This window comes from Corythoichthys intestinalis, chromosome 8, assembly GCF_030265065.1.
Source record: "Corythoichthys intestinalis isolate RoL2023-P3 chromosome 8, ASM3026506v1, whole genome shotgun sequence".
Classification (NCBI taxonomy): Eukaryota; Metazoa; Chordata; class Actinopteri; order Syngnathiformes; family Syngnathidae; genus Corythoichthys; species Corythoichthys intestinalis.
This window is the reverse complement of record NC_080402.1, coordinates 45,835,845-45,862,463: the sequence shown is the minus strand read 5'-3', so window position 1 is coordinate 45,862,463 and position 26,619 is coordinate 45,835,845. Positions and strand designations below refer to the sequence as shown.

The 26,619-nt window shown below is 41.8% G+C and overlaps 3 protein-coding genes across 4 annotated transcripts in view; 1 reads left to right on the top strand and 2 right to left on the bottom strand.

Moving 5' to 3' along the window:
* Positions 1–26,619, bottom strand: part of LOC130920909 (E3 SUMO-protein ligase ZBED1-like) — a 139,066-nt gene that overhangs the window by 96,939 nt on the left and 15,508 nt on the right. The window lies entirely within an intron of this gene.
* LOC130920907 (uncharacterized) lies at positions 63–6,842 on the bottom strand. 2 transcript variants are annotated; one of them, XR_009064246.1, is made up of 3 exons: positions 6,768–6,842; positions 391–6,485; positions 63–108 (listed from the first exon to the last, which is right to left on the bottom strand). XR_009064246.1 is itself a non-coding variant. In XM_057844444.1 (2 exons), exon 2 carries the CDS (start codon positions 6,315–6,317, stop codon positions 585–587), a length of 5,733 nt encoding a protein of 1,910 aa, XP_057700427.1. In that variant the 5' UTR covers positions 6,318–6,485; positions 6,768–6,842; the 3' UTR covers positions 63–584. The 2 variants fall into 2 exon arrangements, 1 of the variants encoding a protein (XP_057700427.1); XM_057844444.1 differs by having other exon boundaries at positions 63–6,485.
* fam83fb (family with sequence similarity 83 member Fb) overlaps positions 18,108–26,619 on the top strand; it is a 56,888-nt gene continuing 48,376 nt past the window's right edge. The window contains exon 1 of the mRNA XM_057844445.1: positions 18,108–18,653. Coding sequence (XP_057700428.1) covers positions 18,189–18,653 — 465 coding nt within the window. The 5' untranslated portion in view covers positions 18,108–18,188. The remainder of the gene's footprint in view (positions 18,654–26,619) is intronic.

The window sequence follows — 26,619 nt, the reverse complement described above, 5'->3', positions numbered from 1 at the left end:
GTGTTCTGTCCTCACTAAACGTGAGCCTGTTTAGCTAGACAGACAGCACAACGAGGCAAAAGTGGATTTTGAAGTCTTTACTTCCTCACTCTTGATGAATTCGTAAAACTGAAAACACACATACAAAAATGTTGAAAATGACGTACATATCAATACTAAATATTTCACACAAAACAAAGTCGCCAAATGTCCCTTCCATTCAATCAATATATACATTTAGTAAATTAAATCTGCACCATTTGTATACAAAAGTCCGCTAGCTTTGATGCTAAAAATGCTAACGTGTTCTCCCTTCTCTCCTCGTAAAACGCTAAATATAACTATACAAACAATATCTCCCCGCTTAACTACAAATACACACACCAACATACATTCCTTGAAACAACTTACAGCCTCATGTGGGTCGAACCAGAACGTAGCTGTCCTTTAGCATTGTTAGACACGTCTGCTTCATAGGAAAAGAAAGGCAGGAATTCAACTACACCCAAAGCCGCCACCAGAGGTCATTATTTGACAAATACAATTGAACAAACCATCACACTCCCCGTCTGGTATAAATACTTTATACCACAAAATGTATAAACTTAATCAGTCTTTTTTGTTTCACTATGACGAGGGAGTAACAAAATCAGTTGGTTTATCGGTCGCAAATAGACACGCGGAGTCCCTTGCTTGACAACTCGTACTTCCACTTTTCGGATTCTTTTGTCTTCGCTTGGGATGCACTTTGTAATGAGTCCGATGGGCCATTCGTTGCGTTTCAGTAGTTCATCTTTAACTAAGACGACATCTCCTTCTGAGATATTGTCCTTGTCCTGAGTCCATTTCTTTCTTACTTGAAGAGCTGTCAGATATTCTTGTCTCCAGCGTTTCCAAAAGGCATCTGCAAGACTTTGAACATGCTTCCATTGCTTTTTGTACATGTCCTTGATGTCGAACGTACCTTCTGGAGCAGGAGCAGCACCTTTCTTTTGGGTTAGGAGCATGGATGGCGTCAAAACTGTTGGTGTCTCTGAATCCGTGGTGATGGGAACTAATGGTCGGCAATTCATGATAGCCATAACTTCTGACATGAGCGTTGTCAGAACTTCGTGTGTGAGGCGAGTAGGACCTGCTTGCAATAGCATGGCATCAAGAATGCGACGGGCGATGCCTATCATTCTTTCCCATGAGCCTCCCATATGCGATGAATAAGGTGTGTTGAAAGTCCATGTGCAGCCTTCTTTGCTCAAGTAATCTTGAATCTCAGAGTCATCGGTGCTTATTTTCAACTCTTTACAAGCACCTATAAAGTTAGTGCCACGGTCTGACCTCAAAACTTTGGCAGGACCCCTGACTGCGAAAAACCTTCGTAATGCATTAATAAAACTTGATGTAGACATAGATTCTATGACTTCTATGTGAACTGCGCGGGTGCCCAGACAGCTGAACAAAACTGCCCAACGTTTGCTGTCAGCGCTACCGCCTCTTGTTTTGCGGGTGACAACAGTCCAGGGCCCAAAAACATCTAGACCTACCCTTGTGAAAGGAGGCTCCATTGTAAGACGGTCTTCGGGCAAGTTGGCCATTTTCTGTTCAGCAGGCTTACCCCTAAGTTTGCGACATATGACACATTGATAAATGACACTTGAGACAAGTTTTCTTGCGCCAATTATCCAGACACCTGCAGATCGAAGTGCTCCCTCGGTGAGGTGACGACCTTGATGAGCGACATCTTGGTGGTAATATCTCACAAGCAAAGTTGACACATGATGCCTTTTAGGGAGTATCAGTGGGTGCTTTTCATCATATGGAAGATTGGCAAGAGATGTTCGACCTCCCACTCTTAACAGTCCTTCTGAGTCTATGAATGAGTTTAAATTCCACAAGGGACTTGTTTTTGCGATATGCTCTCCTTTTTTAAGCTTTGTCATTTCCTCTTTGAATGCATTTTGTTGAACACTTGCAATGACTGACAGTTTTGCTTGAGTTTGTAGATTTGTACTTTTTTTGTCTGCAGTTTTGGATTTGTTTCTGATGACTGCAATGAGTTTTGCCATGCCTCTTATTAGATGTTTCCACGATGAGAATCTTTCAAAGCGGTGTGGGCTAAGATGTTTGATGCTTACTTGGGTAGCACAGACATTGACTTCCGGTCGAACCTCGACATCTTGTTCTGGTTCGATTAGTTTGAAGTTGTTGTTATCTTCCATGGGAGGAAACTGTGACAGGTCTTTGTTCAGGAAAGGTGGGCCTGTGAACCAGTAGGTTTGTGGTAGCAATAGCGCTGCTATTGGACGTGTGGCAATGTCTGCCGGGTTGTTTTCCGATGAAACATGATGCCACTGCGATGGTACAGATGACTTTCTGATTCTTGAGACTCTGTTTGATACATAGACATAAAACCTTCTTGAGATGTTATAGATGTAACCTAGCACAATCTTACTGTCAGTGTAGAACCTGACATCATGGAGCTTAATGTCGATTTCTTGGCATATGAGCTCAGCCATTTCTACAGCGAGGACAGCTGCGCACAGTTCTAAACGTGGGATTGTGTGCGCTGGTCTCGGTGCTAGTTTGGATTTTCCCATGACAAATCCACTGAAATACTGTCCATGGTCATTTTTAACTTGAATGTAAGCAACTGCTGCTATTGCTGTAGATGAAGCATCGCTGAAAACACAAAGTTCTCTGTGCTGTGTTGAGGACATAGACTGTGGTACATACGACCTAGGAATGTGTATGTTCTCTACCTCGAGAAGTGAATCCTTCCATGCAGTCCACAATCTCTCTTTGTTTGCAGGCAAGGGATCATCCCAGTCGCATGGTTCCAAGGTGAATTCTCGGATGAGTGCTTTTCCCTGTACAGTTATAGGCGAAACAAACCCCAAGGGGTCATACAAACTATTGACAGTGGATAGTATGCCTCTTTTGGTGAAGGGTTTTTTCTCTTTGCTCACGTGGAAGGTGAAAGTGTCAGATTCAAGACTCCAGCTGATGCCTAAACTTCTCTGAACAGGCAACGGGTCGTTGTCTAGGTTTAGGCTTTTAATGTCTTTTGCCAAGTCGCTTGTTGGAAACGCCTCCATGACTTTGCTGCTATTAGAAGCGAATTTATGTAGGCGCAAGTTTGACACAGCCAACATTTTCTGAGTGTTTTGCAGGAGCGTGATCGCTTCAAGTTCTGTCGGGAGTGAGACCAGACCATCGTCCACATAAAAATTTCTGATAACAAACTGTGATGCTTCTTTGCCATATTCCGTTTCTCCTACCCCAGCAGCTTTGCGTAATCCGTAGATTGCAACAGAGGGAGACGGACGATTTCCAAACACATGCACTTTCATGCGGTACTCAATAATTTCCTTTGCGACGTCATTGTCTTTGTGCCAAAGGAATCGCAGGAAATTGCGATGATCTTCTCGCACTTTGAAGCAGTAGAACATTTGTTCCACATCTGCCGTTACTGCAATAGGCTCCTTACGGAATCTGATGAGCACTCCTAGTAACGCATTGTTAAGATCTGGGCCGCTTAAGAGGACATCATTCAACGCTACACCCTCATGTTTGGCACTTGAATCAAAAACCACACGAATTTGATGGGGTTTTTGAGGGTGGTACACCCCGAACATTGGGAGGTACCAGCACTCTTCCTCAGGTTGCAAGGGAGATGCGGTTTCTGCTTGCTGGTTGTTTAAGATTTTTTGCATGAACTGTACAAAGTGCTCTCTTGTTTCAGGCTTTTTGTCAAGACTACGTTTGAGTGTGTAAAGTCTCTTTAAAGCTTGTTGTCTGTTGTTTGGTAGACGCTGTCTGGGTGTAACAAATGGAAGCGGTGCAACCCAATTGTTTGTCTCATCCTGGTACATTTCATTTTGCATTATTTTGAGAAATTCTGCATCTTGTTGTGACGGTGCCAACATTTCATCATCCTCTCCTTTGACGAAGATTGTATCCCCAAGATTGTCTGATCGTTTTACTTGATAAGTGTCTGTGAAGCTGTGCATGTCATCTTTTACGTTGGTTACCTTTTTTTCTTTGACTTGTAGGACATTTGTGCAGGCATCGAGATATGATGGCCGTCCATTGAACAAGGTGTTTGTTTTGTATGCTGTAATAGAGACTGGTTTGTGCACTCCACTTACACATACATCACCCACGATGACCCAGCCTAGGTCAAGGCGCTGCGCGAATGGTGCATTACTGGGACCATTACATTGCTCTCTCACTTTGTGCAACCTCAGGATGTCTCTACCGAGCAGCAAGAGGATCTGTGCGTTTGGATCTACAGGACTGATTTTGTGTGAGAGTGCCTTTAAATGTGGATGGTGTTGTGTGACTTCTGGTGCAGGTATCTCAGAACGATCTTCTGGGATCATGTCACATTCTAGCATAGGAGGAAGTGGCACTTTTACACGACCATCTATTGACTCAATAATAAAGTCTTTGGCTTTCCTCCCGCTCACTTCCATGACACCTGAACATGTCTTCAGAGTATAAATCTCTCTGCTTCCGTTTACTCTGAAGATGTCAAAAAAGTCTGAACGAGCAAGGGATTGGTTACTTTGTTCGTCCATGACAGCATACAAGTTTATAGCCTTTTCTCGTTGGCCTGCTGGATAAACTTTAGCTAAACATATCTTCGCACAAGATCTAGGACTACGTTGTTCCCCACATACGTCGGTGCACATTGTGGTAGCGGAAACGGGTTGTAGACTTGACTCGGTCTCCCCGCCGTGCTGACGCGCCTCTGAAGACGGTTTGATGTCGGTTGAAGGAGGACCTGGATGAAGAGCTGTATTGTGTCTTTCACTCTGACATTCTTTGCATGTGACTTTAATAGTACAGTCTTTCGCTTGGTGTTTGGTTGACGCACAGCACCTGAAGCATATGCCTTTCTCTTTCAGGTACGCCTTTCTCTCATCAAGAGGCTTGGTGAGAAAAGTGCGACATCTTCTGAGGGGGTGTGGCTTGTTATGCAACGGACATTGTTTGTCTGGCTCTTCACATACCTCTTTTAACTCAGTGTCTACAGCAATTTCAGTCTTTTTCACGGATATCATTGGGCGAGTGCTGCTTTTAACTTGTTTATCAAACTTGAACTGAGTTGCTGAAAGAAATGAAAAACTTGGGTCATTTCTTATGCGTGCTTGCTCTTGCACAAATCTAGAACAGACTGAAAATGGTGGAAATATGACACCATGATCTAGTTTGTATTTAGATGCATGTGAAATCCACTTTTCTTGTAGTGAATATGGCAACTTCTCCAAAATAGGATTGACACCCCTGGCGGTGTCTAGAAAGGCTAACCCTGGAGAATGACCTTCTGCTTTTGTAAGTTCAAGTTCCATTAAGAGATCCCCCAGCTCTCTTAGCTTAGTATTTTCTCTAGACGCAATTCTAGGAAAGTCCTCAATTTTCTTAAAGAGGGCATGCTCAATTACCTCAGGTGCACCAAACGTTTCTTCTAGTCGCTGCCAAACCATTTTGAGCGCAGAAGTTGTGTTATTGACTTGAGCTGCACTGATTCTCTTTGCTTGTTCAGTTGACTTGGGCCCAAGCCATTTCAGTAGAAGATCTAGCTCTTCTTTGTCTGACAGAGCTAGGTCTTTAGTGATGTTCACAAAAGATGATTTCCAGCTGCGATAATTTTGTGGATCATCGTCGAATCTCTGCATGGTGCCTGTTACAAGTTCACGTCTCATCAGATATTTTGCTACATCACTTACATTTGTTTTCTGCTGAGGGTGGGGAAGAGATGAACTGAGTGGCTGATACTGGTGAATTGGAGCTGGAGATGTAGCGCCAGGAATAGGTGATGATATGCAGTTGAAAGTGTGGGAATTTTGTTGAGGTAATGGTTGAGGTTGAATGCTTGAGTTGTCAATTTGGTGGAAGGGGTTCCAGCATGGGACTGGGTGTTGTACTGGCTGGATTACTTGACTGTCGATATAATTTTGAACCTTTTGTTTAGAGTCCACAAAGTCGATGGATGATGGATGACAAAGTGGTTGTGCTTCTTCCTGCTGAATTGCTGCTTCCAGGATGTCCGCTTCTGCTGATGCAGCTGCTGCCTCCTTCTTCACCTTCAGTACATGAAGTTGAGCTTGGATTTGAGCCTGTTGCTTCATGGCTTCAGCTTCCTCTTCTGCAAAAGCCAACTGCGCTTGTGCAGCCCCAGCTTTGGCTCGCGCTTTGAGGGCTGCAACGCTTGCTGATGACCTTGTAGACTGCTTTGAGGATCTGGAGCAACGAGACCTTGTTTCCCATAACTCACCTTGACTACTTGGTGAGCAGCTTCTCTGCTGACTTTGCGATTGAGCGTCCACTTGCTTCAACATTATGTCTTTATGCTTGGAGTAACAGCTTCTGGCTCCAACTGTTGATAATGAGGCTTTTTACTGTTCTGTCCTCACTAAACGTGAGCCTGTTTAGCTAGACAGACAGCACAACGAGGCAAAAGTGGATTTTGAAGTCTTTACTTCCTCACTCTTGATGAATTCGTAAAACTGAAAACACACATACAAAAATGTTGAAAATGACGTACATATCAATACTAAATATTTCACACAAAACAAAGTCGCCAAATGTCCCTTCCATTCAATCAATATATACATTTAGTAAATTAAATCTGCACCATTTGTATACAAAAGTCCGCTAGCTTTGATGCTAAAAATGCTAACGTGTTCTCCCTTCTCTCCTCGTAAAACGCTAAATATAACTATACAAACAATATCTCCCCGCTTAACTACAAATACACACACCAACATACATTCCTTGAAACAACTTACAGCCTCATGTGGGTCGAACCAGAACGTAGCTGTCCTTTAGCATTGTTAGACACGTCTGCTTCATAGGAAAAGAAAGGCAGGAATTCAACTACACCCAAAGCCGCCACCAGAGGTCATTATTTGACAAATACAATTGAACAAACCATCACAGGTAGGTATTCTAGTAATGTATGAGCATCATTTTTTATTTATTGATTTTTTTTTTTGTCTTAGGGCTAATTAATTGGATAAAATATTTAAATTTGATGACAATGAAATTTGGTTAGTATATTCTAGGTATGTATGCGTATTGTATTTTAAATATATATATAAAAATCGTCGTCTCGCCCACCCGGGCGGTATGGTCCCTCCTTTCAAGCTCGGGTCCTCTACATGAGGCCTGGGAGCTTGAGGGTTCTGCGCAGGATCTTAGCTGTCCCTAGGATTGCGCTTTTCTGGACGGAGATGTGGGACGTTGTTCCTGGTATCTGTTGGAGCCATGCACCCAGCTTGGGGGTTACTGCACCTAGTGTCCCAATCCCTACTGGCACCACTGTTGCCTTCACTCCCCACATTTTCTCCAACTCTTCCTTCAACCCTTGATATTTCTCTAGCTTTTCATGTTCTTTTTTCCTGATCTATCTATCGCTCAGGATTGCTACATCTATCACTACTGCTGTCTTCTGATGTTTATCCACCCCGACTATGTCAGGCTGGTTGGCTATCACCAGTTTGTCTGTCTGGAAGTCCCACAGGATCTTGGCTCGGTTGTTCTCGACCACCTTTGGGGGTGTTGCCCACCTTGACTCCGGGATCTCCAGTCTGTACTCGGCACAGATGTTCCTGTACACTATGCCTGCTACCTGGTTATGTCGTTCCATGTATGCCTTGCCTGCCAGCATCTTGCACCCTGCTGTGATGTGCTGGACTGTCTCAGGGGCCTCTTTGCATAGCCTTACCCTGCACCTGGGGTCCTGTCTGGTGTGATAGACCCCGGCCTCTATTGAGCTTGTGTTTAGGGCCTGTTCTTGTGCTGCCATGATCAGTGCCTCCATGCTGTCTTTCAATCCAGCCTTTTCTAGCCACTGGTATGTTTTTACCATGTCAGCTACCTCCTCAATTTGTCAGTGGTACATACCATGCAGGGGCTTGTCCTTCCATGGTAGCTCTTCAGGGTCCTCCTCCTTACTGGGCGTCTGTTGCCTGAGGCATTCACCGAGCAGGGGCCATTTTCATGATGTACTGTTGGAGGGATGTAGTTTCCTCATGGATAGTGGCTCTGATGCTCACTAGTCCTTGGCCTCCCTCTTTCGGCTTTGTGTAGAGCCTCAGGATGCTGGACTTAGGGTGAAACCCTCCGTGCATTGTAAGGAGCTTCCTTGTCTTGATGTCGGTAGCCTGCATCTCTTCCAGTGGATACGATGCCAGCAGGGTATCTGATTACTGGTAGGGCATAGCTGTTAATGGCCTGGATCTTATTCTTGCCATTCAGCTGACTCTTGAGGACCTGCCTCACCCTCTGTAAGGATTTGGTTTTGGCAGACCTCCTAGTTGCTTCCTCATGGTTTCCATTTGCTTATGGGATCCCAAGGTATTTGTACCTGTCCTGCACATCTGCTATGTTGCCTTCAGGTAGTTCAGCCCCTTCAGTTGAGATCTCCTTCCCTCTTCTGGATACCATTTTCCCACACTTATCTAGTCCGAATGACATCCCGATGTCATTGCTGTATAATGTATATTTTCGTGAGGTGAATCAGGGAGTCCATGTCACGCTCGTTCTTGGCATACAGCTTGATATCATCCATGTAGAGGAGTTGACTGATGGTTGTTCCACTTCGGAACTGGTACCCAAAACCACTCTTGGTGATGATCTGGCTGAGGCGGTTTGGGCCTATGCAGAACAGCAGGGGTGACCTTGGTAGATACCGCATTTGATGCTCACATGTGCATCTGGATTTGAGTTAGCTTCTAGAGTTGTCTTCCACAGCAGCATTGAGTTCTGGAGGAAGGTCCTTAGTGTCCTGTTGATGTTATTCAGCTTCAAGCATTCCAGTATCGAGCAGCATTGAGTTATAGCCTTTCTTGTAGTCAATCCAGGCAGTACACAGGTTGGTGCTCCTAGTCTTGCAGTCTCTGGCGACTGCACTGTCCACCAGTAGTTTGTGCTTGGCTCCCCTGGTGTTATTGCCAATCCCTTTCTGTGCCCTGTGCATGCTCCATGTGCCTTCTCATTTTTAGCCACTATGATGCCTGATAGGAGCTTCCATGTGGTGCTGAGGCAGGTGATAGGCCGGTAATTGGATGGTACTGTTCCCTTCTGGGGGTCCTTCATGATGAGGACTGTCTGACCTCGGGTTAGCCACTCTGGGTGGGTTCCCGACTTCAGCAGCTGGTTCAATTGTGCTGCTAGGCGTTCAGTCCAGTTCTTCATTTTGGACGGTCTTGTCTGGGTCTGCTGTTGTGCTGACGACTACGTCTTGTTCTGGGTTGTTTCGATGTTCTGACTGCAGGTCTGCCAGCCATTGGGCGTCAGTGTGGTGAGATGCCTCTTTTCCCAGATACTCTTCCAGTATTGTTCAGTCTCAGCCCTGGGTAGGTCTGCTGTGGTCTTGCTACCCTGCCACTGAGAATAGACCTTAGCTGGATTATCGGAGAACATAGTGTTTATTCTCCTGGCCTCTACTTCTCCCGTGTACCTCTTTAGGCGGCTAGCTAGGGCTGTGAGCCTTTGCTTAGCAGTCTCCAGTGCCTCAGCTGTGGACTGTTTGCTGTATTTCTTGGGCCGTTTTTTCTTCGGTTTCACGCCTTTGCTCAGCTCTGTTAGGAGGCTAACTTCTCTCCGTGTTGTTTTTCCATGGTGGCTCCTTCCGGCTACTGGTGCTGTTTATCTTGTAGCCAAGTGACTCTAGGATGACTGATGCTGCATATATCAGCTGATTCTTCTCAGTGATGTCTACAGTGGGGATGTTCAGCAGTGCTGTGTTTACATCCTCCAGTAGAGATTCTGATGGTGATGGTACTTTTTGTTAGCCTTGGCAGTTAGGAGGTAGTTGAGTTCCCCAGGACTTCATGATCTTCTCTCTCAGGTCTGCTGCTCTCTCATTCTCTTCCGCTGCTCTTGGGGCTTCATACCCAATCTCTATGTTGTGGGGTTGTGATGAAACCCCCCCACTTGACCTGACGTCTTCGCTCCCCCTTGCCGTAGCATCTTTGTACCTTGGATGAGACTCATCGATCTCTAACTGTGATAGCAAGTTCCTCTTGTGGAAATTAGAACACTGAGCTAGTAGTTGTTTCTTGGTCAGTGTAGATGTGGGATTTTGAAGTAACCATTCTTCCCACATTCTCTGCATGTACCCCCTTCCGCAGTGGTTGCTGCTGTAGTAGCACTCCATTAACACCCTGTTCTCCGTCCAGCTCCATCTGTGTCTTGTTTCAGTAGCCCACTTGACATCAGGTTGTCCTGGTCCCCCAACACCTGACGCGAACCTTGTTAACCCGGGCGACGGACTTGCCCAAGGACCCACCTGGATATCACTATGCCATGACCGGGAGGTGACTTGAAGTTCCGCTCTGAGACCCCCAATTTGGCCAAATTTCAAAATTGTCCGATATGCATGTGTGATACATCCAGTGGCGGTCCTGGCTACTTTCGCCCCCCCCCCCCCCGCCGGCATCAAACACAAGAATGTGTTACGTTTTTTACGTTATTTTATTAAAATAGTCTATCCCCCGCCCAGAGGCGTAGCAAGGGTCCCCGGGGGCCCTAGGCAACAGGCAACATGGGGCCCTTTGAGCATGTGCAAGTAAGGGGGACAGTTGGACTTGTAGCAAAAGCATATTTAATAAAAGTCTAATAAAGCCTCGCTCTCACAGAGCGCTTTTTTGGACACTCAAAGTGACCCCCCCCCACCCCCCCCATTGCATTATTCATTCACTTCACACTATCCTTAATTATTTACACACATTTGCCTTAATAAACAAAATGTACTTCAGATTATTATTATTTTGCTTAGTACACATACCTTTACACATACCGTATTCTACTGACTAGCTGGTAAGTTATATTGCTTTTACTTAATAAGGATAACATTCTGGCACAGAAGTGAATCAGGTAACATCTTATCAGTCTGGCTGATCAGTGTGTATGGTGATTCTAAACACTGATTTAATGTTCTAGGTAACATCTTTATGTATGAAGAAACGCTAGCATGCTGCAATGCTGTTAGCAAACGCTAACAAGCTAGTTACAACAAGTTAAGGCAGTTAATTGGTTTACTACTACTAGTCTGCAGTGCTTCGACTACATTAGGACATAAAACTACAGTAACATAGTACACTCACCGCTGTCTTGCTTCCTTTTCTCCTCTTCTGCTTTCTTTCTTTCTTTTTTTATTTCCAGACGGATAACTTTTCATTTTGCCAATTAAAAAAGGGCCCGATCGCCGCCCACTCACTCTGAGTCACGTGACACATATACATACTGGTATTTGTGCAGTAAAATGAACACGAAGGTGGGGGCGACGGGTTCGAGTGCGCGCTGCGTGCGGTCATCTTGGCCATAAAAGTGGGGAAAACTAAGCACTTTACACTCATATGGATGTACAACATCATTTTAAGATGCTAAACTAACACCTTCCCTCTTAAAGCAAATGTGCATAGCGAATATATTGCAAAGAACGCTCTCCTCGACGCATCGAGAACGAGTGGGATCAACCAGCCGACGTAAGAGGAAAAACACGAAACGGTCGCGCTGATAACGGCTCTAACTTATCATAAGAACTTTATGGCATGAAGAGGAAATACTTACATTCGTTCATTGACGCACAGATTAATCCTCAAACAGGTGGGGTGGCCCCCTCTGCTTGAAATGCGCACCTTATGCTTACGCCTATTCTCTTTTTTTTTTTTTTTTTTTTTTTTAATTGAACACTACCAAACATACAAATAACAAATAATACAAACAACTAGTTCACATAGAATATAACCATCTCAACATATTTACATCATTAGACATACAAAAAATAGTAAATAAATAAAAATAATAACTCAAGAGGAAATTAATTAAGTACTAAACAATTTTGCATGAGCTTTTATACTAGACTTGCATTTATTATTTTGTATCATATTAAGTGATGTGAAATATGATTCAAATTCAACCAAAAAAAATCTTAAAGTTCGGATTTACTTTTTGATTTACGCCTATTCTCGTTCTCAGAATATGCAGCACTTGTGACGTAGCAGGACCGGTTGCTATGGGAACGTACGCAGCGGCATACCGCATACCCAAGTAACCTTGCCAAAAGGAGTATTAAAATTGCTAATAAAATCGTTTAGGATTATTTTAGATGCATATATGTTATATTTTTCTTGTAGAGTATTGAACGAGGAATATGATAGACCCATTAATGGACTTTCTTGGAAAAAATCACCATTTCTTAAAGTAGTCACAGGAATAATGAGGTGGCCTGTGAAATGCTGTGTAAGGTTCAAAGCCCCGCTTCCCTCCTTATTTATTCTCGACCTGTGATAGAGACTCAGCTTGCTCACTCACTCACGCTCCAGTTGTGAACAGCTGGTACCCCGCCCGCCACCCCTGCCCCTTCCATGACACACATAACTTTCAGCAGCAATTGACATGATAACAAGAAACGCCCTCGTGCCCACCCTACCAACTTGACGTGGAAATGAGCAGTATTAAGTCTAGAAACTAGCGAAGTTTTATTTGTTTTTTTTGTTGTTGTTATTGTTTCTCCTCGAGGGCGCTTTTGCGCCCCCAAATAGATTGCGCCCTGGGCGGTCGCCCACATTGCCCATAGGAAAAACCGCCTGTGGATACATCATTGGAGAGCTTAAAATCTCAATTTTCTGGGGGAAGAAAAAATTTGAACAGGAGGGCTTTTTTTTTTTTTTTTTTTTTTTAAACAGCAAAACCCTATCTGGAGGCGAGAGCACGCAAGAGCAAAATTACAGACGCCATGACTTTAACGAGATGTTATCGCGTACTTACCTTGTTACGATCCAAAAACTCAATATAGCATGTATCACTTGGTGTCAAGACACAGTTGTGAATGCTGGATTTTAGGGGGGATTTTATGGGTGAAACATGGCAATATAGCAAGGGTCGCGATGCAGAAATCTTTCAGAAATTTTTCATATATTAACCCCTTTTAACGTTGTTTTTCAAAATTTCTTTGATTGGATCGATTATTTATAATCTAACATATCGGAGAAAATGCGTCAGTAACAAAAAATATATAACTAAGCCATATTTATGAGGTAGATATCCGTGACCTTTTTAAAGATGCCATATTTTTCATTGTGACGTCATTTGTTTAAAAGTTTAAAATACGTGAGTGAATAATTTCATGTTTTTTTTTTTTTTTTTATAAACGAAATATTAGACATCAATAAATGATTCAAAGCTAAAAATGACAGACATTTTAAATAATAAATATAATTAATTACCTTAGTTTTATGGCTGGGTTAAAAAAAAAAGCGGTTGCGTGACGTCTGTAAACGGGGGTTTTCAGGTTAAAACTAACAAATTAAAAATAGTTCGGGGGCTTAATGTGCCATGAATCTGCTATGGCAGCATATAGACATATTGTTCTATCAAACACAACAGTTGTTTTGTCATAAAATATAGCAGTTTCTTGTAAAGAGGAGTGCAAGAGCAGAAACTGCTTTTTCAGTCTTGTCTGTGTTTTCCGCCATATATATATACAGTGCCTTGCAAAAGTATTCGGCCCCCTTGAATCTTGCAACCTTTCGCCACATTTCAGGCTTCAAACATAAAGATATGAAATTTAATTTTTTTGTCAAGAATCACCAACAAGTGGGACACAATCGTGAAGTGGAACAACATTAATTGGATAATTTAAACTTTTTTTAACAAATAAAAAACTGAAAAGTGGGGCGGCCAATATTATTCGGCCCCTTTACTTTCAGTGCAGCAAACTCACTCCAGAAGTTCAGTGAGGATCTCTGAATGATCCAATGTTGTCCTAAATGACCGATGATGATAAATAGAATCCACCTGTGTGTAATCAAGTCTCCGTATAAATGCACCTGCTCTGTGATAGTCTCAGGGTTCTGTTTAAAGTGCAGAGAGCATTATGAAAACCAAGGAACATACCAGGCAGGTCTGAGATACTGTTGTGGAGAAGTTTAAAGCTGGATTTGGATACAAAAAGATTTCCCAAGCTTTAAACATCTCAAGGAGCACTGTGCAAGCCATCATATTGAAATGGAAGGAGCATCAGACCACTGCAAATCTACCAAGACCCGGCCGTCCTTCCAAACTTTCTTCTCAAACAAGGAGAAAACTGATCAGAGATGCGGCCAAGAGGCCCATGATCACTCTGGATGAACTGCAGAGAGCTACAGCTGAGGTGGGAGAGTCCGTCCATAGGACAACAATCAGTCGTACACTGCACAAATCTGGCCTTTATGGAAGAGTGGCAAGAAGAAAGCCATTTCTCATAGATATTCATAAAAAGTCTCGTTTAAAGTTTGCCACAAGCCACCTGGGAGACACACCAAACATGTGGAAGAAGGTGCTCTGGTCAGATGAAACCAAAATGGAACTTTTTGGCCACAATGCAAAACCATATGTTTGGCGTAAAAGCAACGCAGCTCATCACCCTGAACACACCATCCCCACTGTCAAACATGGTGGTGGCAGCATCATGGTTTGGGCCTGCTTTTCTTCAGCAGGGACAGGGAAGATGGTTAAAATTGACGGGAAGATGGATGCAGCCAAATACAGGAACATTCTGGAAGAAAACCTGTTGGTATCTGCACAAGACCTGAGACTGGGACGGAGATTTATCTTCCAACAGGACAATGATCCAAAACATAAAGCCAAATCTACAATGGAATGGTTCAAAAATAAACGTATCCAGGTGTTAGAATGGTTAAGTCAAAGTCCAGACCTGAATCCAATCGAGAATCTTTGGAAAGAGCTGAAGACTGCTGTTCACAAACACTCTCCATCCAACCTCACTGAGCTCGAGCTGTTTTGCAAGGAAGAATGGGCAAGAATGTCAGTCTCTCGATGTGCAAAACTGATAGAAACATACCCCAAGCGACTTGCAGCTGTAATTGGAGCAAAAGGTAGCGCTACAAAGTATTAACGCAAGGGGGCCGAATAATATTGCACGCCCCACTTTTCAATTTTTTATTTGTTAAAAAAGTTTAAATTATCCAATAAATTTTGTTCCACTTCACGATTGTGTCTCACTTGTTGTTGATTCTTCACAAAAAATTAAACATTTATATCTTTATGTTTGAAGCCTGAAATGTGGCGAAAGGTTGCAAGGTTCAAGGGGGCCGAATACTTTTGCAAGGCACTGTATGTATATATGTATATATATATATATATAATTATGATAAATAGTGTATAAACCAACAGGTTTATATTGGAAAAATCAGGCATATGTTTTATAACTGCCATAAAGAAATAGAAAATGCTAGCTTTTTGCATTGACTATCCAACGAGCATTGACAGTTTGCCGTATTTAAAAAAAAAAAAATAATAATAATAATAAATAAAAATAATAATAAATTAAAAAAAAAAAATACAAATTAGGCCCTTTGGTGTTTTTCCCCTACATTTTCACCCCTCAGATTTCTTAGTTGAAATACTTAAGTTTAAGTAATTTTTTTTTGTTTTTGTTTTTTGTTTTTTTAAACATACACTTCAATGTTTTAAACACTATCAAATTATATGATTATTGAAATTATTTTAATTTGGTTCAATGCAAGTATGTTATAAAAACGTTTGAACTGATTTCCTACACTGCTTTTCTTCATTAGAGTAATTGGAGTGCTGCATTGAGCTCCTGGTCGCCAATAGCATAAATTATGAATATAGTCCAATTTAAACATCTATAAATAACACAAAGTATTATAATTAATTAGGATGTGATGAATAAAATAACATTGTTCTACATATTGTATGGGGTCCATTAACACCACCCTGTGCAACTGGATTGTGGACTTCCTCACGAACCACACACAGAGTGTCAGAGTGGGTAATAACACCTCCTCCACCCTTTCCGTCAACACTGGGGCTCCCCAGGGTTGTGTGCTAAGCCCTCTGCTCTACACTCTGTTCACCCATGACTGCTCTGCCTCCTCCCCCTCCAACCTCATCGTCAAGTTCACGGACGATACCACTGATCTTGGATTTATCTCCAACAACGATGAGACGGATTACAGGAAAGAGGTGCAACATCTGGCGTCATGGTGCAGGAAGAAAAACCTGGTTCTAAATATTAAATAGACCAAAGAAATCATCGTGGACTTCCGTAAGTGCAAGCCCAAACACCATAGCCCTCTCACCATTGGCTCAGAGGTGGTGGAGAGGGTCAGCAGTTTTAAGTTCCTGGGGGTGACCATGGCAGAGGACCTATCCTGGAACAATCACATTGCCTCAGTAGTTGGTAATCCCAACAGCGCCTCTTCTACCGGAGGAAACTGAGGAATTACAACATCCCCAGACCGCTGCTGGTGAACTTCTACAACTGTGCCATCAGCAGCATTCTGAATTATGCATTTCTAGCTTGGTACGCAGGCTGCACCAAAGCAGACCAGCAGGCACTCCAGCGGGTGGTAAAAACAGCAGAGAAAATCACTGCGACTCCCCTACCAGAGATAGGTAACACATACAACACACGCTGTCTAAACAGAGTGAAGAACATCCTGCGGGATAAATACCACCCTGCCCATCGCCTGTTCCTCCTTCTACCCTCAGGTAGAAGGTACAGGTCAATGAGCAGCCGTACTAAAAGATTTGCAAACAGTCTGTACCCTCAGGCGATAAGACTGCTGAATTCACAAGTACACTGAAATTGCTGTTATGGTTATGCTGTCATTAGTACGCACTTGACTCTGTGGGGTGTGGGGGGGGGGGGGGGGCATAAATGGTTATGTAAATCTATCAATATTTATCATTATTTATGGTGGGATTGTGGGGGCACTGGTGACACTTTACCTTTATATTGCTCTGCACCAAGCACTTTAATGAAAACTAACCCATAGTATTGTTGGAACTCCAATCTGAATTTCGTTGTTATCTTGACAATGACAAATAAACTCTGAATCTGAATCTGATTGTAAATACACATTTTTCTTTTAACCTTGTATACTAATATTAACTAATGCCAATCAATGCTCATTGTTATGTGTGTTTTTTTTTTTTACTGGCCTCTGTATAAGCACCATTTTATTGGCATGTCGAGAAAAACGACAAAAAAAACTTTTCTTTTTTTTTTTAAACCATAAATACCACCTTTAATGCCTCGAGGAACGCTGGTAAGCGTAGGGTTCACTTTTCTTGTGTTCTGCTGATATCTTGTGGCAAATAGAGTAATTACACTAGATTCAGAGTATTCATCTTATTATATTATTTCTACGGTTGTTGTTATTTTTGTTGTTGTGGTTTGTTGTAGATTAATGGGTCAGGAAAAAGGAATAATAAGGGGTTTGTAGGTGCGTAGACAAATGGGTTTAAAGTAGGTAGGTAGGTAGGTAGGTAGGTAGGTAGGTAGGTAGGTAGGTAGGTAGGTAGGTAGGTAGGTAGGTAGGTAGGTAGAAGGATATAAAATTCCATGTCATACTTAGTTTACTCACCACAGTAGCAATACACATGCATTAAAAAAACAACAACAACACAAAAAGAAATACAAAATGCATTGAAGAGGACTGAAAGATAAATTTAATCTCATCAAGAAAAAAACTCATCATATTTTGCATTTAGTCTATCTAATTAATACATCAACAGATGGAACTTATTTTGCTAGAATTATATTTGTAAATATGTATGTTATTAATGTACATTTCATTCATAGTTCAAAGAAAAAATAGATTGACTTCCATATACTGTACAGTGCTAACCATATGAGTATTCAAATATTCTTATTGCAGTGAATCCATGAAAGCATGTGACATTTCTCTCTGCCTTTCCATATGAATGTAAACTTCCTCACGTTTATTATTGCCCTATATATAAACGTAGATATAAATTTAAATAAATAAATAAATAAATAAATAAATAAATAAAATTAAAACACCTACACACAAAAAACACCTCCCATTGAAATGATGCATTCGGGTACACTGCGGAAACCGGCCAATCTCCAGGTGTTCTTGCACTAATAAGTAAAGTGGCTTTGTTTAATACTGGTTATAAATAAAAGGTTATATATTGACATGTCCAGTTGTTAAAATAACATTCGAAATTGTTAAATAGTTTCATTAATGACATTTATAACGCGCGATTACAGAAAAACTCTGTTTTGTACATGAAGGCAGCACAGTTTGGCCAAGCCCCTTTCTCCACTCCCCGGACTCAGGTAACTTTCTCTTGGCTATCTTTCGACGTGTGGGTCGTTTCTTTCCTTCCAGCTAGGAAGGCCAATCGAACGGACTCCAGCCATGGCCGAATCCCAGCTCGTGTGCATGGAGGACGGACACATCGGCTTCCAGGTGCCGGAGTCGCGGCCGGAGTTCTACTACAGCGAGGAGCAGCGCGCCGCTGTCGAGGAACTCCTCAAGAACGGCGACGGCGCCTTCAAAATGCGTCTCAAAGACGACAACATGAAAGACTTTTTATCCGCAAGAGAAGTTAAAATATTGAACAACAACTTTAAACACTATGATGAAACCGGCGATGGTGACAGGGAGGGGGCGGCGGCGTCATCCCCTTCGTCGGACTCAGGCGTTCACTCCACTTACTGGCCCCAAATGTCTGATACCGAAGTGCCGCCACTGGACATCGGCTGGCCCAGTTGGGGTCTCTTCAAAGGGGTGACCCGGGTGGCGGTCCACACGCACCCACCCAAAGACAATGGACCCCATATCAAGGAGGTAGTGCGCAGACTCATCCAGGGGGCCAGCAAGGTGAGAATCGATGACCAACAACAAAAAATGATATTACACTAGGTTTTCAAATCATTATGGTAGAACCAGTGGGGTCTTTAGGCTAATTTAATTGGGGCTTCAGCCCCGCTAAAATATCCTTAAGTCCCCCTTAATAAATTCGTGTTGATTTATTGAGAAAACAAAACATCACAGAAAATGCTGACATATTCACTATAAAGTAGCCAGAGTATTAGTTTATAGGGCGTACGACAGGAGAAAAAAAGTCTTAAATAGGATTATTATGTGAATTAGAATCATATTTTGAGACGATTTAACTATATACAACAATTTAGCAAAGCGCAGATGACGAGAAATTAGTCTTTTAATCTGCTGGTTAGCCACGCCTACCATTATAGGGCTCTAACGTCCCCAACAGGTAGATGACGTCAGCGGAGTCACGATTTCATCTGATTTAGTATGCAGCCCATTGAGGGGGAATTATTCACAACGAAGAAATTGTGACGAAGAGAGCAAAATTTCATTGTTTCAGTCTCTCTACTCCAATATTTTTTACAGGATATTCTTTTTATCCAAGTATTTTTCCCCAGTAGCTAAATAAATGGCTTGAGAATGACCAGTCAGTCCGTTGAGGGGGAATTATTCAGAACGAGGAAAACACGACAAAGACAGCTGCAAAATGTCATTGTTTCAGTCTCTCTACTTCAATATTTTTACAGGATATTGGTTTTATCCAAGTATTTTTCCCCAATAGCTAAATAAATAGCATGGTCATGACAAATAACAGTCTTGTGCTAAATGGAATATGAAATAATAAAAATGCATTTTTTCCGGACGACATGGCAAAATTACTCCATAATTGTCAAAACTATCGACTTCACCTTTACTGTCGCACCTCCCAAACGATATTTTATGATACCTTAATCGGGCTTATGTCATTTCCCTTCCCCGGCTTCGTAGAATGTAAACAAACCAAGAGGCCGACATGCTAACCCCAACCGAGTGATGTTTCAAAGTCTTCGAAGCGCAAAATCACACATAACTAACCCGGATCATTTCACATGACGACTGGGTTGTCGATTGTCTTCGCCGATCAACAAACCGCCCGGCGGAGAGCAATTTACAGCTCATTCCCCGGAGGAGGGCGGCTGCAGTTGTTGTGCAGCTAACGTGCAGCTAATGTGTATGAGAAGAGCTTTTTACATGACTATCCATGATCAAACGTAAGTAGTCCTTTATTTAAAGAAAGTTTGTAGTGTTAACCGCTGTATTCGCGGCTATTTTTAACACAAAGTTGCAATTTCTGATCGGTCGGAAAATTTGACAGAACACCGGGCACATGAAGAGGGCTATAAGCCAAGCATAGTGCTCTCCCGGCGGGGGGATGTGCTACAGGTCGTCGGCCGAGGGGACAAGGAGCATGTCAGCCACAAAATGCAAGCCACATACATATTAAAATGATCCCAGTATGTAACATAATACAAAAGACGATGTTTACTCACTTCCTCGTAAGTCCCATGGTCCCACAGTAGTAGGGCTTGTTTTGGCCAATATCCACCGGTGAATGGGAACCTTTTGAAACCCCAAAAAGGCAAACACGCCTCTCCCTCATACAGCAAGATTTCTCTGGAGCCGTTTGGCTGGCGTGATGCAAAAAATAAACGGATTAATCCGCAAAATCAGCTGAATCCTTAGTCCTTCTCATACAACAGTACGGCTGTATAGTGAAGAGGACTCCTTCCTCCATACACGTCACAGTGCCCTCTCTCAACTCGAGACTGTTGCCGGAAGTCACTCATTTTCGGGGCGCGGGATTAAGATAACTAAATAACTATGGCGATCGCTTCCACACACATCCAAGCGGTCCATTTCATTCAGGAGCATAAAATACCGCGTGTATTATGAAATAAACATGCTTTTTTGTGTCACAGGCACTTTAAATTCATAATCACATAATATATCATTATTAACCTAAATATGATCATAAATCTGTCAGTTTTCCCTCTCTTCATAGAGTTAGGTAGAAAGCCGCATCAGTTCATCGTCCAATCCATTCCACTTGTTCATATAAAGAATGCCCACATCACTGAAAATGCACTCTGTGTTTTCCCTGTGTCCTTGCTCACAATTGGTACCAGGCCGGCATTAGAGTATAATGCCTAAATAGCAGACCGACGTTGAAAAGATGTTGGATCAACATTCCGTTGGTCTTATGTCATTGAATCAACGTCACTTTTGCACCCTCAGTTAAGGATATTTCAACGTTGAAATCCTTAAAAAACCTAAACGTCATTCTGATGATTAAAAATATTGGAACAACGCTGAATCAATGTTATGTTTTCAATCATATTTCCTGGTCAATAATAAATCATCTATTTGTCAACATTAGTTTTTCAATTATAAAACAAATTTTATCCCAACCATCGCCTGACAAACTATAGAACAACGCTGTTTCAATGTCACTTGACGCCGAAAATTTCGATTTCAACCATACTGATGATTTTGATGGAAAATCAGCGTTTATTTAATGTTGTTGTTGTTGTTAATGTTTAATGTTGCTGCTATCTGGGTGGCGTTTCTTATGCCCCCCCCCCCCCCCCCCCCACCCAGTGAGTAATCTAATAAATTACTTTTCCCATCAACGCCATTACCATTACTGAAGATGTGAAGGAGCTCGTTTCTACAATTTGGTTGAATGAAAGGCGACTTGTCTGATTTTGACAGATGTCTGGAATCTGGATAGAGTAGAGCGAGAGGAAGGAGGAAGGAAGGGGGTGATGACGATGTTGCAAACGCGATGATGGTGATGATAATTGGCTCGGAGCATTAGCATAGCACTAGCACTAACTGGCGAGCGTCATTTTAAATTCTCGGGCAACTTTTTCTTTTTTTTTTTTCTTTTTTTTTTCTTTTTTTTGTGCATACAGTTTGTGGCGTACAGGTGATTACAATTAATTGAAAATAATGTGCTGTTTTCCTGCTGAGTGCATTATCTTCACCAACTTAGCATTGCCTTGTAGATGCTACAATATAATCATAATAATAATAATATATACAGTATATCTATTTTATGATTAGAATAAAAAATAATCACCTCTACTAAATTGTGCAAGTTCTACTTAAAAAGATTAGAGAGGCCTGTAATTGTCAACATGGGTAAACCTCAACCATGAAAGACAGAATGTGGGGAAAAAAAACTGAAAATCACATTTTTTGATTTTTAAAGAATTTATTTCCAGGTTAGAGCGGAAAATAAGTATTTGGTCACCTACAAACAAGCAAGATTTCTGGCTGTCAAAGAGTTCTAACGTCTTCTAACTTCTTCTAATGAGGTCTAACGAGGCTCCACTCGTTACCTGTATTAATGGCACCTGTTTTAACTCATTATCGGTATAAAAGACACCTGTCCACAATCTCAGTCAGTCACACTCCAAACTCCACTATGGCCAAGACCAAAGAGCTGTCGAAGGACACCAGAGACAACATTGTAGACCTGCACTAGGCTGGGAAGACTGAATCTGCAATAGGTAAAATGCTTGCTGTAAAGAAATCAACTGTGGGAGCAATTATTAGAAAATGGAAGACATACAAGACCACTGATAATCTCCCTTGATCTGGGGCTCCATGCAAGATCTCACCCCGTGGTGTCAAAATGATAACAAGAACGGTGAGCAAAAATCCCAGAACCATACGGGGGGACCTAGTGAATGACCTACAGAGAGCTGGGACCACAGTAACAAAGGCTACTATCAGTAACTCAATGCGCCGCCAGGGACTCAAATCCTGCACTGCCAGACGTGTGCCCCTGCTGAAGCCAGTACACGTCCAGGCCCGTCTGCGGTTCGCTAGAGAGCATTTGGATGATCCAAAAGAGGACTGGGAGAATGTGTTATGGTCAGATGAAACCAAAATAGAACTTTTTGATAGAAACACAGGTTCTCGTGTTCGGAGGAGAAAGAATACTGAATTGCATCCGAAGAACACCATACCCACTGTAAAGCATGGGGGTGGAAACATCATGCTTTGGGGCTGTTTTTCTGCAAGGGACCAGGACGACTGATCTGTGTAAAGGAAAGAATGAATGGGGCCATGTATCGAGAGATTTTGAGTGAAAATCTCCTTCCATCAGCAAGGACATTGAAGATGAGACATGGCTGGGTCTTTCAGCACGACAATGATCCCAAACACACAGCCAGGGCAACAAAGGAGTGGCTTCGTAAGAAGCATTTCAAGGTCCTGGAGTGGCCTAGCCAGTCTCCAGATCTCAACTAGGGATGTCCCGATCCGGGTTTTTGCACTTCCGATCCGATACCGATATTGTTTTGCACTTCCGATCCGATCCGATACTGGCCGATACCGACCTATCTGAGCATGTGTTAAAGTTTAAAGTTATTTAGCCTCCTTACTTAGTTGTCAGACTCATATTAAAAAAGGTTTTAGTACTCTTGATAACAACTAGCCAGCTGAATTAGGTGAGTTTGAATAACACACAACGGTTGGTAACAAGAAACTGACCTGTTTATTCAGTGACAAACACAAAACATTATAAATAACAAACAGAAATGGCATAGTCAGTCAGTAAAACGTGCAAATAATATTGTAAACTGTCCTAAAAAAGCAAAACACACAAACAACCTCAGTGGAAAATCCCACAAATCCCCCAAGCTATTAGAGGCTTTTAATGTTTCGTGCATTAGTGACAAAATTGTATAAAAATCCTCTCAGGTTTAAATGAACAACTATTTCAGTATCAAGCTAACATTTTAAAACAGTAAATAAAATACTCAAGTCCCCATTCTGTATCAACAGCTTTAAACTACATTCAATTCATTTAATTTTGCGAATCAACTGTTAAAGTTGTTAAAATTGCTCCCGTTATTCCCTTCTGTCTACTTTCGACATGTGAAAGTTTTAAAACTGTTTTGAAGATAGATTAAAGTCAAGATTTTGCCGATTTAGGAGTATTTTACATAAAAAGTTCATTAGGTTCGCTTGGAAGGTTCACAACAGCCTACTAGGGAAGTCTTCTGCTTAAAGATGGCGGCGGTTTACAAACGCATCTGGTTTTCAATACTTCAATGTTGCTAACGCAGTCGAGTCTGTCGTGTAGCATCTGGTTCTATAAACATATGATATCTATTATCTCCAGTAAAACGACGTTGACGTAGTTTGTAGCGGCTGTCAGCATCAGTCAGGTATTCTTGTGTTTTTATCCAGCGGCATGAGTTGAGCTAAAGCCGTGAGTTGAGCGTTGGCATTACCCGGGTCTAAGACAAGTTATGTTTACTTTCGGGATGCAATGCGATCAGTTTCTCATTGTGTCCTGAAGACCGCGCTGTGTATTAGTTCCGGTTTACTTCACATATTTCAATAATCGGAATTTGGATGTTTGTGAATCGTTCTCGAATCTTCCACGGCCGAATCGCGTGTTGGATGGTGCGTCTTTACTCACGTGAGATAATGGCTCGTCATCCAGAATGAATTCTTCGGCAATGACTCTTGTTATTTCCTGGGCTTTGGGACTGTTGGGTGCCAGTTTGTCACGCATAGCAAAAGTTTCTGCCAGTGTTAGTTGCGTAGGACATTTCTTTTTGTCTTCGGTTTTCTTAACATACTCCTCATATTGTTTGTGGTGGTATTTCGCTAAATGCTTGATTAGGTTGGTTGTATTAAAACTTCGTACAGCTTTACCACTACGCTTGATTTTATTGTGGCATATGTTGCTCTCTGCCTCTTCGTCTTTGTCGTCCTTTAAGGTGAAATGATCCCACACAGCTGACATTTTTACCGATAAAGTCTCTCGGTAAATTGGGAGACGGTAATGTAAATGTAGTGTGTTGAAGGTGTGCCGTAAAATGCGGACCGGATTTTAGGGAAACCGAAGCAAAAACTGGAATGGGTAATGTAAATCGGTGCACTGGAAAACCCGGACGGGACTATTAAAAAAACTGGATCGGAATTTTTCCCGTGTTCAGGTCTGATACCGATGCACATTTTTTTGCCCATATTGGCGTCCGATCCGATCCAAATATCGGATCGGGACATCTCTAATCTAGGCATGTGCCAGTATGAGATTTTGACGGTACGATAACCGTGAGCAAAAATACCGCGGTTTCACGGTATCACGGTATTGCAATTATAGCTCCAAAATTTTGAGATGTATGGTTTAAAAAAAAGAAAGAAAAAAAAAAAACTTTTTTCCATTGAAAAGGTTTTTTTTTTCAGAACACATTTGCAAATTGGAACATGAATATAATGTGAAAATAAATAAATTAACAAAAAATAACAAATATTTTATATAAAATTAAATTAAATAGAACCTAGACTATACCCACAGCCACAGCTCAAGTTGCTCAATATTAGAGCAAGAACAAAATAATTGCTATAAAAAAGTAAAAACACTTCTAAATAAAATTAAAAATATATACTGTATGACTTTTTTTGAGGGGGAGAAGCTAAAGTTTTGCCATTTTCAGCCACTGTGTCAACTCTCTTCTACATGATGTCATGCCTTTGTGTTAAAAAGAACAAAGCATTCATAAGTTAATAAGTTAGTTAAAGATGTAGAAGTTAGTTTTATAAGTTAGTTAAAATGTAAATATTTTTGAGGAAAGGTTTCATCTAAAACAAAAAGTGAGGAGTGAGACCTCCTTCCGCAATTAGCGATCTTTGTCGCGATCCTTTTTTTTTTTTCTCCCTCCTTCCTTTAAGCTTGTTTCTCACTCAGCGGCTGTGAGACATAAAACGTTGACGAAGCTGCCCTCCCAGCTTAGCCTAGGCTAACATTCGTCTTTGTAAGTTGTAGTTAGTTTGTATATTGAATTTGAAAGGAAAATGTGTGTTTTGTTTTTGGCGACCTTTTTCATGGTGCTACTGCTATCCTGTTGAACCTACTCACATGTGGAAAAATACAATTGTATAACGTTTTAAATGTATTCATTTGTATATTTCACCACGATTTGAGAGCTCAATAAATTGAAGAAAAGTACACCTTGTATTTGGAGGATTTGTTTTTGGGTTTGCTGGGTGTTTAGCTGAATAGCGTCACTGACACTCACGGCAACTAACGGGAAGGGTGAGCGCTGCCGCACCAAGCCACTTCGGCTGCATTTTGGCACATGAAAAATAGCGAATACCATACTAAGGTATGACGGAAAATTTTAGTGGTTTTGAAACCGCGACGTTTTCACACCACGGTAAACCGGTAACCGGCACATGTCTACTCTAATCTCAACCCCATAGAAAATCTGTGGAGGGAGTTGAAAGTCCATGTTGCCTCAAAACATCACTGCTCTAGAGCAGATCTGCATGGAGGAATGGGCCAAAATACCAGCAACAGTGTGTGAAAAGCTTGTGAAGAGTTACAGAAAACGTTTGGCCTCCGTTATTGCCAACAAAGGGTACATAACAAAGTATTTAGATAAACTTTTGGTTTTGACCAAATACTTATTTTCCACCATGATTTGCAGATACTGTACATTCTTTAAAAATCAAACAATGTGATTTTCTGTTTTTTTTTTTCCACATTCTGTCTCTCATGGTTGAGGTTTACCCATGTTGACAATTACAGGCCTCGCTAAGATTTTCAAGTTGGAGAACTTGCACAATTAGTGAATGACTAAATACTTATTTGCCCCACTGTATCCATGAGCCCTGTGTGATGTTTTTTTAATCAAAACAACTAGATCAAAGATAGGAAAGGCAGGAGATTCAGAGCCTCACCTGCATATTGAAAAATATATCTATGGGTGTGACGATACACAGTTCACGGTTCAATACGAACCTTGGTGCGGGGGTCACGGTTTTGTGCGGTATCAGTATAACAGGAAAAACAGAAAGGCTTAGTTTCTCACAGCATTTGAAAGTTACACCTCCTGTGGGGCTATGCCCCTCCTGTTCTTAAAACCTAGTGATGCCCCTAGGTAGAACACTAGTCAATTTTGCATTAATGCATACAATTTACTCAGTATAATGAAGTGGTTAGCTC

Excerpts from the sequence above, each read along its gene's own strand:
- LOC130920907 (XM_057844444.1), bottom strand. The coding sequence starts at position 6,317 with ATGTTGAAGCAAGTGGACGCTCAATCGCAAAGTCAGCAGAGAAGCTGC.